General features: G+C 38.9%; 1 protein-coding gene across 1 annotated transcript in view; it reads left to right on the top strand.

Annotated features, from left to right (window-relative positions):
* Nucleotides 1-202: 202 nt before the first annotated feature.
* The window catches only part of PSME4 (proteasome activator subunit 4), a 96,107-nt gene continuing 80,834 nt past the window's right edge, over nt 203-15,475 (top strand). The window contains exon 1 of the mRNA XM_068987673.1: nt 203-444. Coding sequence (XP_068843774.1) covers nt 203-444 — 242 coding nt within the window. The remainder of the gene's footprint in view (nt 445-15,475) is intronic.

Raw genomic sequence — 15,475 nt, forward strand, 5'->3', positions numbered from 1 at the left:
GCCGCTGCAGCCGCCAACGAACCCGGGACCGCGCGGGGACAGCAGCGAGCCGGCCAGGGGAGGGGGCCCAGCGATCGGGCCGAGGGCGACGGGCCGCCGGCGGCCGTAGGGCGACGACAACGCGGAGGAGGCGGAGCCCGGAGAGGGGTGGGGGCCGGGGAGGGATAGGGTGGGAGGGGGTTAGGGGGCTGTTCCTGGTCTCATGGAGCCGGCCGAACGGGCGGGCGGCAGGGATCCCCTGGAGCCGGGCGGGCGCCCGGGTCCGGACCCCCAAGGCTTCGTCCCGCAGAAGGAGATCGTCTACAACAAGCTGCTGCCCTACGCCGAGCGGCTGGACGCCGAGTCCGACTTGCAGCTGGCCCAGATCAAAAGCAACCTGGGCCGGGCGGTGCAGCTCCAAGAGCTGTGGCCTGGGGGCCTCTTCTGGACCAGGAAACTCTCCACGTAAGTGTGCCAGGGCTTGCAGGATGGGCCGGAGGCAAAGGCTCGGTGTGAGGGCGTCCGCGGTCGGGGGGAGGCTTTGTCCGCCGCGGACCTCTGGACCACCCCCCCTCCCCGACTCTGCCTCGGGTCGGGAGGATCGTTTCGGTGCAGTAAGCCCAGGGTCGCGACTCGAGCTTCCCTGCCGCTTTCCCACGGGATCTTCCCGGTCCTCACCAGCCCGCTACGTCCTTCGCAAGGTGCTTCTCCCCAAGATTTCGGGGTGTTGCCTTCCGATATTCGGAGCCCCAGGGAGCCGGAAGGCCACTGGACCCCCAGGGAAAGAGATGGGCGGTCCCCCTAGGGTTCTTGAACCTAGGGGAGGGAGCAGAGGATTCGGGCGAACAACTTTTGACTTTTCCTGGTGTTGCCTCCGGTTCTTTCTTCCCCTACGGTTCCCTGCCTCTTTCTATCTCTCAATTCATGTCTGATAACTTTCTGAATGGGAAGGAGGCCGTAGGGAACTTGTAGGTTCTGCTTTTGGGGGCTTTCTCAGGCTTTGTGGGTTTGCTTGAAAAGATTGATTTAAACTCAGCCCTCAGCGCGTTCTCGGGCCGTGTACCAGACGTTGATGTTGAGAATGCCGAGTCTGAGAACCTCGGGAAAAGTGTGTGTTACTCCTGTGTGACATTTCCTTTGGAAATGTCCGATACTAAGGAAAATAGAGAAGAGAGCTGTCAGGTTGTCGGGCTTGTGTTAGTTTATGAGCTGTTCAGATGACTATAGATTACTTAAATCAGTTTCAGTTCTATGGGCGGGGGGGGGGGGGGGGGGGGGCGGGGGGCATAACCTGGCTGTAAACAGGAGTAAAATACAATTGGGGAAGGTTAGAGACTTTATTTGCTAGGTGGGCATCTTCACTGTGTCAGAACTTTTTTAAAAGAGAATTTTGCTGTATCTTGTTTGGTTAACGTACATAAAATCCAATAACATTATATGTTCACTCTTGTGGGTATGGATGGGTGAACACACAAGACGTAAGTCACTTATCCAGTGTTTACCCAAATCTGCTGAGTGAACTGGGTGATGACTCAGGGTTTTGTAATGCAATAGTCTTCTCTACATTTCCTCACAGGATGATTCTTATCGGCCAATTATTAGGGAGCCTCTGACAAATTTCTCATTGCTAAATGGCTGTGGTGGTGGGAATAATTACTTTTTAAATTAAGGAGCAAAACTAAAACAGTTAGTTTGCCCTTTTCAAAGAGTGACCATAAAATGTCAAGGTTAACAACTCTTCTCTTGCTTAGAGTGTAAAGTTTGTGGTAGGCAGAAGAACCACTTTTAGTCACAACAGAAGAATGTTTTATAAATGATTAAAATTCATAGTTTTTTTTCAAGTGAGTTTCCTAGGTTTTTGCATTACTTGGGCACTTGTAAAAATAAAGTTATTTTGTCAGTCCAGTAATTCCTCATTTTAATCACTTAGATTAGGTTTTTCAGAGAATAACCATTTTGGGGACACAAACAGCTTCTTTTAGAATCAGGATGTAAAAAAAGACCAGTGTATGAATTTGTATCAGGTTTGGAGAATCTACACAGGCATAGTTAAGCACTTTTTTTCTGACATTTTTATTGTTACTAAGCTTGGCAAATTAACGCCAGGATACTTATTGTTTTGGGCTTGTTAGGTATCTTTACCTGGAAAGGGCTAAAAACACAGTGGAGAACAGTCCTTGGTGTTTAGGGTAAGATTGCAGTTATATGGCTTAATAACCTGCAAACCTCAAACCATTTATCTCTTAATTAACCAGGAAGAAATGCTGTTAGATAGAATTTTATTTTGGAACGTTTAAATTCTTCAAGCTGATTCTTGGGATTGCGCTATGACATTTTGAACTTGGTGGGACATGTTGTAATCTTGGGTGTATTTTTTTCTCCCAAGTCGTGCTAAGGTGACCTGCTTATAGTTGTGCTTGTTTTTTAAGCCTTGTGTGTGTTGCACAAGTTTACATCTACATGAGGCCAAAACATGTGATGATAGCTGGCAGTTGCCTTAGTAGTGACCATACGTAGTACTTTGTAGGAAAATGGAAAGTAGTGATGAAAATAAAATCTAATTTCTCCCACTAGCTCTGTGATTGTGGGCAAGTTATTTTAATCATGTGTGTCAGTATGCGTTTGAGAGAAGTGAGGGAGATGGACTAAATAATTCCTGAGAAACATTCCTGCTCTGGTATGATTTTTTTTTTTTTTTTATCCTGTAAAGCCTAAAATAAGCCAGTGTGTATCTTTCTACAAGGACTGTTGGAGCAGTTTGTAAAGTACTGGAAATAGTTGCCCAGATCAAGTGCATTCCCAAAGAAGCCCAGAATGTAAATACTGTTCAGGGATACTGAGATTGGATCCCTGACCAGTACATCCCCAATCTGGGTGTTGCAGGACTGGGTAGAGTTCTCCTTCAGGAGATACTCAGACTCTCTCCTCCAATTTTTTTTTTTAAACTTTGTTTTATTTTGATGGCTATAATTACCTTTCAATCCTTCTTAAGTCTTGCAGGTCTGTTTAGCAGTTCTCTGTGAAGAAAACTTATTTCTGTGTATTTTAGAAATTGTCCTCGTGATATAATTCAAGGTCTCTTGTCCAGACAGCTTAAAGTATTAGTACTGCCTGTTGAGGAGAGATTGTGTGACGTAATACATCAGGGGACTAGTTTTTAAGAAGCAAGGAAATAAATTAGAGAAAAGAGGTACAAACTAATGGTCTTTGGAACACAGCTGTCAAGACACCTCCTGGACACTGAGTAGTGAAAGATATCTGTAAATTGGTTTGTCCCATGTGGAGAATGAAAGGAGTTGAAGAAAGGTAATTTTGAAGTTTGCTTTTTCTTCCTTGTCCTCTTGGACTTTTCCTGAGAGGCAGTGAAATCTAGGCAAAAGAGGTGTATCTGTACCTGGCTTTGCTGCTGTTGCCATCTTGGTCTTGCTTATCCTTTCTGAGCTTTAGAGTCCTCTTCTGGAGAGTGGTAGTGTAGACTAGAAATGGTTTTTCAAACCTAAAACTTAGCAGCAGACCGTTTCATAAAAGCAAAATATTAAACACAAATTTTGATCATTTCTTTTGTGTTTCTTATTTTTAAGTAGAATGTTTATTTTAGCAGAATTATGTGAATTTGGAGTATTATGGAACAAATTTAGATGCTTTGTTTCAGTGGAAACGTTACAATTTTCTGCTGTTTTATAATGAAATGATTGTATTACACTGAGAATCATTTCATTTGCTAATTAAACTGTAGTTCCCATGGTTAATTATTATTAAGAATATTATGTGGCCTTACTAGATAGGAATTGGATTAAACTGAATCGTGTATTTAATAAGATTATATAACCACTGGGAACTTGTTTAGTCAAGATATACATTATCAAATATATTAACCTCCTCTTCTGGAAAGTAATTTGTGACCCCAGGAACACCCAAATTCACATCCTCTCTCTGTTGGAGAAGAAAGAAGAAAATGCTAAAATCTCAATTGTCTATTAATATGATGTACTTAACAGAATATCTAATATTTGAGTAATGAAATTGTGAAGTACACAATAGAGATAAGCTTTTTATTTGTAAAAGAATCTTGAAATCTTGGCAAATTGCCATATTCGTCAGTGAGAACCAGTTAGAGAAGGTGATAGAAAAAAGTTTGTCTTTGTTATTAAATGGCCACACTCAAAACAGGACCCTAAATTTTGTAGTGAGAAAGTTGATTGTTCATAGGGAAAAACAAAATAAGTAATTGATTTTGGAGACAAGAATTTTTCTGCTAAAGTTGTATGATGAGTTATCTTTCACGTTTTTGTTTTGTTTTAAACTAACATACTATTCTTTAGAGCAGATTTAGGTTCAGGGCAAAATTGAGCAGAAAGTGCAGAGTTCTCATATACCCCCTGTCCCTACATTGGCATAAGTTTGATTTTTCATAGCAATGTCAAACATTGATTTTTAAAAATATTTGAGGCCCTTTCCATTTTCCAGGGATTTTTCTTTTAAAATGTCTTGTCAGTTTTCTTTTCACTAGCTAACTGGCTGCTTCTGCCAGAGTCTCATTTGTCATTGACAGATTCTTTTTTTTCTGTTGTTTTGAGTTTTGAAGATGGAGTGAAACATTCTGTTTTATTAGATTACACATATATTGATACATGTATATTGAACTTAGCATGTTAAGATTTAAAAAAACTATCACCAATAGAGATTAAATAGCTTGCTAAAGTCACATTTTGCCGAGTAAGTGGCAAAATCCCATTAAAATTTTTTAAATTAATTAATTAATTTTAATTGGAGGCTAATTACTTTACAATATTGTGGTGATTTTTATAATACATTGACATGAATCAGCCACGGGTGTACATGTGTCCTCCATCCCTCCCAACCCTCTGGGTTGTCCCAGTGCACCGACTTTGAGTGCCCTGTTTCATGCATTGAACTTGGACTGCTGATCTATTTCATATATGGTAATATACAAGTTTCAATGCTGTTCTCTCAAATCGTCCCACCCTTGCCTTCTCCCACAGAGTCCAAAAGTTTGTTCTTTATATCTGTGTCTCTTTTGCTGTCTTGCATATAGAGTCGTTGTTACCGTCTTTCTAAATTCCATATTATATGCATTAATATACTGTATTGGTGTTTTTCTTTCTGACTTACTTCACTCTGTATAATAAGCTCCAGTTTCATCCACCTCATATAGAACTGATTCAAATGTGTTCTTTTTAGTAGCTGAGTAATATTCCACTGTGTATACGTACCACAACTTTCTTATCCACTCGTCTGCCAGTGGACATCTAGGTTGCTTCCATGTCCTAGCTATTGTAAACAGTGCTGCGATGAACATTGGAGTACTTGTTTGTTTCAGTTTTGGCTTCCTCGGTGTGTATGCCCAGTAGTGGGATTGCTGGGTCATATGGCAGTTCTGTTTCCAGTTTTTTAAGGAATCTCCACACTGTTCCCATAGTGGCTGTACTAATTTGCATTCCCACCAACAGTGTAAGAGGGTTCCTTTTTCTCCACACCCTCTCCAGCATTTATTGTTTGCAGACTTTTTGATAGCAGCCATTCTGGCCAGGATGAGATGGTACCTTATTGTGGTTTTGATTTGCATTTCTCTAATAATGAGTGATGTTGAGCATCTTTTCAAGTTTTTGTTAGCCTTCTTTGGAGAAATGTCTGTTTAGTTCTTTGGCTCATTTTTTGATTGTGTTGTTTATTTTTCTGGTATTGAGCTGCATGAGCTGCTTGTATATTTTTGAAATTAATTCTTTGTCAGTTGCTTCGATTGCTGTTATTTTCTCCCACTCTGAAGGCCGTCTTTTCACCTTGCTTATAGTTTCCTTCATTGTGCAAAAGCTTTTAAGTTTGATTAGGTCCCATTTGTTTATTTTTGCTTTTATTTCCATAGAGGGTCATAGAAGATCTTGCTATGATTTATGTCAGAGAGTGTTTTGCCTATATTTTTCTCTAGGAGTTTTATAGTTTCTAGTCTTACATTTAGATCTTTAATCCATTTTGAGATTATTTTTGTGTATGGTGTTAGAAATTGTTCTAGTTTCATTCTTTTACAAGTGGTTGACCAGTTTTGCCAGCACCACTTGTTAAAGAGATTGCCATTTCTCCATTGTATATTTTTAGCTCCTTTGTCATTGACAGATTCTGATGTGAATAGAACTTTTTTCTTTAAGTATTTTTTATTATGGAAAAATGCCAAACATATACAAGAGAGGAAAGAATAATATAATGAACCTGGGTGTACCCATCACCCATGTTCAGCAGTTATCAACTCAGGGCCAATCATGTTCCTTTTACCACCACACCCTTAAACCTTTTTTTTCTTTTTTTTGAAGCATATTCTTCATTCATAAATATTTCTGGTATAGATATCTTTAAGGGAGAAGGAATGAAACAAAAAATCAATACCCATGTCATTATCAAACTTTAAAAAAAAGTAACAATTTATGTTGATCAGCCTCATGAAGTTGATTTGACTTTTTTGCAGAATTTGTGGTTTTACTCTTTAGTTTCCATTTCATTTGCATGGTTTTGTTTAAGGTTTACTGTAAACAGACCTCATAGACAGAGAGAAAAGAAATAGTTTATTCGTGAATGTTTTCATATTGTGATATCTTTCGTTCCCCCTCAACTTTGAAGACAGAGAATCAATCCTGGGGTAACAAAGTCTGCCTTGAACTATCTCTTCTTTTGCTTTTGGCTGTACTGTGAGGTTCATACATTAATACACAGCCTGATGCAAAGTAGTAGAGGCAGGAGTCTGAGCAGATTATTGTGTGAGTGCCTTGTATGGGATGAGCACTGTTCTTGACAATGGGGTTATATCAGTGAAAGAATTTTGCCCTCCAGGGAAGTTCCAGAGTGTTCTTTTTCTCTTAGTGCACATTTTTGTTCATTTAGAACAAAGCAAGCAAGGTATAACTCCATCAAAAAATTGGAGGGTGAAGAAAATATGAATGCTAAGTGCATTACTTAAAAATTCACACTCTTGACAAGTATGTTTTTCACGCCCTTCATTGAGACACTGAAAAAGGCAGTTAGAAAAAAATTAGTAAAACAGTACCATTTGTTTTCTTTTGAGATCTGAATTTATTACTTAAAAACAATTTTTTCAAGTGCTCTTGATGAAGTGTTTATTAAATGACATTGTCTTGAAGTAAATGTTCTTAATTGAAGTGAAAGAGGCAAATTCCTAATGTTTTTTAAGGGGCAATTACTAGTGAATAAGTGCACAACTTCTAAACCTGTTGTTCTCATTGTAGAACCGAGAGATTCTCTTTTTGCTGTTAAATGCTACTCATTTCTAGTGAACCTCCCTCCCCAATTTTAAATATAAAATTCAAATCTGTGTTTCCCTCCAACCTTTGTGGAAAATTTAGACCTAAATTTCATGTGTACGACATGAAAAGCAAGCTGAGAACATGGTAACGAGAGCAGCATCTAGCAAACAACAACCAAAACCCTCTGCATTCATTGAGACTGGCCACTGGAGTGTTAAAAGCAGCACACACTATAAATATTCCCATTTGGAACCCTGAAGTTGGCTACTTCCATATTCGGCCTAGGCATTTCTTCCCTTTTAGTGTACTCTCTTGTGATTCCTTATTCCTGCTTTTATGTTCTTTGTGTACCTACCTTCCCTCTACTGTGAGCTTTTTTGGGGTCAGAGTCTTTGATATTTACCTCTCCTTCATTGCATCCCCAATGGCACCCTACTCCAGTGTTCTTGCCTGGAAAATCCCATGGACAGAGGAACCTGGTAGGCTGCAGTCCATAGGGTTGCTAGGAGTCAGACACAACTGAGCGACTTTACTTTCACTTTTCACTTTCATGCATTGGAGAAGGAAATGGCAGCCCACTCCAGTGTTCTTGCCTAGAGAATCCCAGGGACGGGGGAGCCTGGTGGGCTGCCGTCTATGGGGTCGCACAGAGTTGGACACGACTAAATCGACTTAGCAGCAGCAGCAGCAGCAGCATTGCACCCCCGGCATATCGGATAGCATATATACATTCATAGGTACTCAGTAATGTTAGAATTAACTGTTTCGTTGTCACCTAAAACATTCTGCAGTTTCTAATGAATTATTACTTTGACAGTCAAAATGGAGAAAAATTATTTGGGGTGAGATCTATTTTAATATTGGGTTCAAAAGAAAGTGTTTATTTAACCAAAGAAGTAGAGGGAAGGAGCATCTTGGTTGAGGAAGAGAATGGTGTTACCTAAAGAGAGAGGGAGGGTAAAGGGAATGGATTTTAACAGTTATTTAGAGAAGAGAGCAGATTGTATCGGTTGCATCAGGGAGTTTGAAATCCTCATTTAAAAATAAAGCTATCATCATTATTGTTAAATATTTAGTGTTTAAAAATTTAGAGTATTGTTACTACAATTTTTTGGTAGATGAACCATAAAATTTTGGTAGTGGTCATTACCTTTTTATGCTAATTTGGCTTTAAAAATAAGAATAATACCTAGATTCTAAATTTTAGAGTTAAGAAAATGTAATAAAGGCCTTTTCCCTTTCTAAGAAAAAAACTTAACACCATTGCAGCTGTGAAATGGATGTGAAAATAGTATTTTAGTTCAAGTAAGTTGGAAATTGCTTAAGAATTATTAAAAATGCTTTATAATCTTATAATGGTAGGCAGCTTAAATAGAATATGTTAGTAATCTTTGGGTTGTTAAGTGTGGGTGTTTCATTTCATTTTCTGACAATTCTCTTTTTTCCTTTCTACTTAATTCTTTTAGTTGAAGTATAGTTGACTTTCGATATATCTTACAGGTATACAAGATGATTCACAATTTTTAAAGACTGTACTCCATTTATGAAGTGAAAGTCACTCAGTTGTGTCCAACCCTTTGCGACCCCTTGGACTATACAGTCCATGGAATTCTCTAGGTCACAATACTGGAGTGGATAGCCTTGCCCTTTTCCAAGGGATCTTCCCAACCCAGGGATCGAACCCAGGTCTCCCGCATTGCAGGTGGATTCTTTACCAGCTTAGCCACAAAGGAATCCATTTATAGTTAACTGTAAAATATTGGTTATAGTCCTTGTATTGTAAAGTATGTCCTTGTAGCTTATTTTATACATAACAGTTTGTACTTCTTAATTCTCTCCTCCTATATTGCCCCTCCCTCTTACCTTTCCCCACTGGTAACCACCAGTTCTCTGTATGACATCTTCCTTTTTTTAAGCCAGGGATGAAGGAAGTTTTTATAGCAAGAAATTTTATGAATGTTCATGAGTGCTTGTATTTTGGACACATTCCTGAAGAGTTTAGTTGGCATAGCTTGTGTTCTAAGGGAAGGTAGGTTAGTTCCAGAGATCCTAGTTAATAAAATATTCTCAAAGTTCTGTCAACATATACAAAACAGAGGTCCCTATTTGGTGTATAGCAGGAGAAAAGTTGTGATTTAACAACTTAGGAATGATTTTAGAAGTGTGATTTTTAAAATAAACTCAAAGTTTAACAGACAGATATCCTAAGACCTTTTCACTATGTTTTGTTTTTTTGTTTGTGTGTGGAATTCTCATAATATTTCATCCAAAGTTTCATTTTTAAGTGTTTTAACCCAAATTTGGGGTTATGACCAAAGAGCTGTGAGTTCAGCTCTCAACCACATTGGGTGTGATTTGGTTTGATTTGTTGAACTAGACTTAAATTATTAGAGTGAATTTAGAAGTAATAAAGGTGAATGATCATGACCATTGTTTCAATTATACATATGTTTTTGTGTATACTACATTCTGTATTTATTACTGTGGATTGTGGCCAAAAAATTTAGAAAGCTACTCATTTTTCAAGTTTCTTTTAGTACTTTAGATATATAATCCACACCTACTTATTGAGCTATCAAGATACAAAGGATGAAAATAAAAAGTCTCAACAGTTTAAAAATATCAGTGCATGCATACACACTCAGTCACGTCCAACTTTATGTGACCCTATGGACTGTAGCCTGCCAGGCTTCTCTGTCCATGGGATTCTCCAGGCAAGAATACTGGAGTGGCTTGCCATGTCCTCCTCCAGGGAATTTTCCTGACCCAAGGATTTAACCCAGGTCTCCCACATTGCAGGCAGATTCTTTACCTCTGAGGCACCAAGGAAGCCCCCCAAATATCAGTAACCCAAGGGATTTTACAAGGGAGCATTCCCCGTTACCACTGGAGTGGTAGCCATTCCCTTATCAGGGGATCTTCCTGACCTAGGAATTAAAGCCAGGTCTCCTGCATTGCTTCCCTGATAGCTCAATTGGTAAAGAATCCGCCTGCAATGTGGGAGCCCTGGGTTTGATCTCTGGGTTGAGAAGATCCCCTGGAGAAGGGAAAGGCTACCCACTCCAATATTCTGGCGTGGAGAATTTCATAGACAGTCCATGGGGTTGCAGAGTTGGACACGACCAAGTGACTTTCACTTTCACTTTCCCTCTTGCGTTGCAGGCAGATTCTTTACCAACTGAGCCACAGGGAAGCCCCACAGATTGTTAAATGAGTGGTATAGATACTACCTACCATCTGTTGAGGGCTCAGTATGTGCCAGCAGTATGCTAAAGGTTTTATATTTGTTATTTCATTTGATTTTCACAATTAACTGTAGGTACATTTATTATCTCAGCTTCCCTGGTAGCTCAAACGGTAAAGCGTTTGCCTGCAGTGCGGGAGACCTGGGTTCGATCCCCGTTTGGGAAGATCCCCTGGAGACGGAAATGGCAACCCACTCCAGTACTCTTGCCTGGAACATTCCATGGATGGAGAAGCCTGGTAGGCTATAGTCCATGGGATTGCAAAGAGTCGAACACAACTGAGCAGTTTCACTGACTGACATTTATTATCTCAGTTTTACCTTTGAAGAAATGAATCTTAGGTTATTATGTAACAGGCGGTTTGCTTGCTGACCACAAGGCTTTTGCTCTTAACCGTATGTCCAGAGTAAGGAAAGCTGCCTGGGCTGTGTCACCTGGGAAAACTGCAGCTGAGCCTTGAGATAGGATTTGATTAGGTAAGGAAGAATTTGGAGGAAGATGTTTAATGTGTGGGAACAGAGGTGGAGCAGATTGAGCACACATGTTAGTCGGTACTCAGACCATCTATTGAATTAGTCAGTTGTCTGTCCCTCTCTCTAGGCTGCATGCTGTAGGGCCATTTGTTACTTATTTATGTTTCCATTGCCTGTTGCCCTGTCTGGCTCTTAAATGATAGTAAAACATTTTGAGAAACGAATACCGCTTATCTGTGCGTCAAGAGAGAAGCAACTGGGAGAAAAGTTGAGGCATCATTAGGTGTTAATAGTGAATGACTTTACTAGAGATTGTTGTGTCAATTTTAGTAAGTTGTAGAGGACATAACTCTGACATATAATATGCTGAAACTCCAGTGTTACGCAGCCTGTAGTAGGTGGGGGTAAAGAGGAGAGTAAACCTCGGGTCTCTGTTCCTTTAGTGCCTTCCATCAGAGGTGTTACGCTACACTTGATGAGGATGACAGACCTGGCTTTCAGGGTTTTGGAAACCTACTCTCAGTGTGTTTTAAACCAGTTTGTTTAACTTGGTCAGATATTTATTGTCAGTTTGAAGGTTTTTTGGTTTTTTGTTTTAAAAATAGAACTAGCCCTGGAGGAGCTACAGTACTTAAGTCGTGATATTTCTCAAGGTATACTTGTATGTTCAGTCAGTTGCAAAAAAGGTTCTCAGTGTTCACCTTGTTTCATCTCTGGTTAAATATTAGTGATGCAGAGACCTCTGCCACCACATTTTATAGGCATTGAACAGTGGTTTGAGCTTCCGTTAAGTAAAAAAAAATAAGTAGTAAACAATATCTATATTATCATTACATTTGTGTTTTTGAAAAGTATATACATATGTACATTTGTATATAAATAAAGTCTGGAAGGATATTATCTAGGCTATTAACAGTTATAGGCAACAGTTTTCAAATTTGTAAGCTTGCTGTACTATTTGAATCATTTAAATAAGTATATATTGCTTTCTGATAAAATAATAATTCCCCCCCTCCCCAGTAATATTTTCCTCTCAATTCTCAAGGATGCAACTTATAGTTGGTTACAAAAATAAAGGAAAGAAAATGTATAGGTTTGTTGTCCCATCCACAGATTTCCAGCATGGTTCAGTATAGATGTTGAAGGAACATTGTCTTATAATCTATAACTTAATTCATTGTTTATTCTCTGGGTTGGCCCCCCCCCCTTTTTAAGGTATTAATTTTTTATATTTTTTAAAGGCAAATTATCTTAAGATATGTTTAGCCTCACAAGAAATATAAATTGAAACATTGTATTAATGTTATATTGTTAATGATTTCAGTAGATTTTAAAAAACATAAATTATGCTCCCATCAGTCTGCTTCGGTGCTGCTGCTGCTGCTGCTAAGTCGCTTTAGTCATGTCCAACTCTGCGACACCAAGATGACAGCCCACCAGGCTCTGCCATTCTTGGGAGTCTCCAGTCAAGAACACTGGAGTGGGTTGCCATTTCCTTCTCCAGTGCATGAAAGTGAAAAGTGAAAGTGAAGTCGCTCAGTCGTGTCGACTCTTAGCGACCCCATGGACTGCAGCCTACCAGGTTCCTCCGTCCATGGGATTTTCCAGGCAAGAGTACTGGAGTGGGTTGTCATTGGTGCAGTGTTTCTCAAACATAGTGAGACATCTGGGAAACTTAACAAGAAAACAGCTGGTACCTGGAGCCCCATTCTAGCATAGTTAAATCAAAGAATGTCTTTCAAGCCCATTAATCAATTATCTATCCCCATAGCCTTGTGAAGAAACCCAAGTTTCATACACATGCACTGAAGATTAAATGACTTGCCCATGGGACTGACATAGAGCAGTTTGAATTCTTAGCAAACTTGTAAAACCATTTTGTTAATGCTTGCTTGGCTATTGTGTTGAAATACATAACTATTCTCTCTATCCAGAGTTGACTATAATGTTGGGAGTTGCAAAGCAACTTAACATGGAAACGTAAGACATCCTCCACTCTAGACAGCACCTTTGTTGCCTTTGTCCCAAGCAGCAGTCACTTGGAATTAACATCCTTATTTGGTGGTTTGTGATAATCTATTCCTTTTCTTGATCCTCAGTTTGACTTTTTTGAAGGGGAACTAGAACAAGTAATGTTCTTTTGTCTGTGTCTTTTTTTAAAATTTTTAATCGCTTTACAATGCTGTATTGTTTTCTCTTGTACAACGATATGAATCAACCAGAAATATATATTTATCCCCTCCCTCTCGAGCCTCCCTCCCACCTCACCAACTGTGTCTTCTTGTCACAGAAAGTTGCTTTTCTGTGTTCCTTTACCTAGAGCTGTCTTTTGTGTCTCTTGCCACTTCTTTCCCCAACTGCTCAGATTATACTGAACTTTAGTTCCCTATTCAGAGTCACGACAGCTCTCTAATCTTTCAAGATTTGGTTCAATAATGCCTTATTTATAATGAAGCTTTTGGTTAAAAAAAATCACAAAATTCTAATGATAAACTGCATTTATGCCCCTCCTTCAGTATATTACTTAGTTTTCTGGTAAATGTCTCCTGACATCTGATTTTGAGTTCTTGACCTAAAGGAACAATTTGGGTCATACTGTACATGTTATTTGTTCTAGAAATGCTTTTTAAAAATTTTTTTAATATAAATTTATTTATTTTAATTGAAGGTTAATTACTTTACAATATTGTATTGGTTTTGCCATACATCAACATGAATCCACCACAGGTATACACGTGGGTCGTCTCAGTGCACTAGCCCCAAGCATCCAGTGTCATGCATTGAACCTGGACTGGCTTGAATAAATACATAATTGAGGGAAAAGAGGAGAGGTGGGTTTATGAGAAAACCTTTCATTTTATCTGTTCGTTTACTGTTTCTAGCAGTGAGAAGCTATATCTACATTTTTAACGTAATGTATTTCAGGACTTAGTCATGGAATGAAGTCAAAGTAATTCTCCATCCTCTAGATTTATCTGATAATTTTACCTTTTTAAGTTTTTTCTATTTCGTGGCACCTTAGGAACAGGGATTCCCTGGTGGCTCAGATGGTAAAGAACCTACCTTCAATGCGGGAGACCTGGGTTTGATCCCTGGGTTGGGAAGATCCCCTGGAGAAGGGAACGGCTTCAGTATTATGGCCTGGTGAATGCCATGGACAGAGGAATCTGGCAGGCTGCAAAGAGTCCATGGGGTTGCAAAGAGTTGGACATGACTGAGTGACTTGCACTTAGGAACAGAAGAGAAAGACTGGAGCTGATATAGTGTAGAGACAGTATGTATATTTATTTTTTTGGTAGAGGGAGGAGTTGAAGTTACTGTGTGAAATAAGTTAATTTTGGAGTTGGTTAAGGATTTCATTGGTCATCTTAGTTTTCCTGGGTATAAAATACTTGTTGTTTAGCCCTAGCTGTCAGGTATTAAAACACATTTTAAAAAATTCCTGTTGTCTACATTTTTTTTTTTTTTTGCATTAGTGGGTGTCTTTTAAAAATTTTTTATTGAAGTATAGTCTATTTACACTGTTGGGTTAGTTTCAGTTGTACAGCAAAGTAAGTTGTACATATATTCACTCTTTTTTAGATTCTTTTCCCGTATAGGCCATTATAGAGTATTGAGTAGAATTCCGTTATGCCTCACTTTTTATTCAAATGTTTTACATTTTAGTATAGTTTTTATTGTGTTAAAATTAACTCTTGCACTTTTCTTTAGAGATATTTCTAATTAATCATTTGTTGGTATTATGAATGGAGCAGTATTTCTTCAACTATTGTTCTTTTTTATTTGGGAGCCATACAGGAAGCCTGCTGACTTTTAAAAAAGCTGTTCTGCAGATTTTCTTCTGTAGTCTAAAAGTGGTTTTTTAGTTGATTGTTTCAGGGCTCCCTGGTGGCTTAGATGATAAAGAATCCCCTTGCCATGCAGGAGATGCAGGTTTGATCCCTGGATTGGGAAGATCCCTGGAAAAAGGGAATGGCAACCCACTCCTGTATCCTTGCCTGGAGAATTCCATGGACAGAGGAGCCCGGCAGGCTATAGTCCGTGGAGTCCCAGAGAGTTGGACACAACTGAGCGACTAACACTTTCAGATGTTTTAGGTATAATTATAGCACTGACATCGTACTATTCTGCCTTTCCTGAAGCAATTATCATTATTTTTGTTTCTAGTTTACTCTTTAATCTAAATTCAGAATAATGCTGATTGATAACAGTAAGAAGAGTCATTATTGACTGAATATGATTTTAAAGGAAGTACATCATGGAGGAGTCTACCTTAAGTCTGAAAGTGATTATTTAATTGACTCATATGCATGCTTTTAAATGATTTGGTTTCTTTTTGTTACACTTGGTTAATATTTTCTAATTTACATTTTATTATAATCAGACTCAGGTCAATGTAATATCCACGTTAGAATTAAGTAAGGTTTTGTTTGTAGTTTATTTTACAACCAGTGTTTATAGGTATTCCACAAAAAGATCAAAAAAAAGGCATAGTTTCTGTAAGCTT

Source organism: Capricornis sumatraensis, chromosome 1 (genome assembly GCF_032405125.1).
Source record: "Capricornis sumatraensis isolate serow.1 chromosome 1, serow.2, whole genome shotgun sequence".
NCBI lineage: Eukaryota > Metazoa > Chordata > Mammalia > Artiodactyla > Bovidae > Capricornis > Capricornis sumatraensis.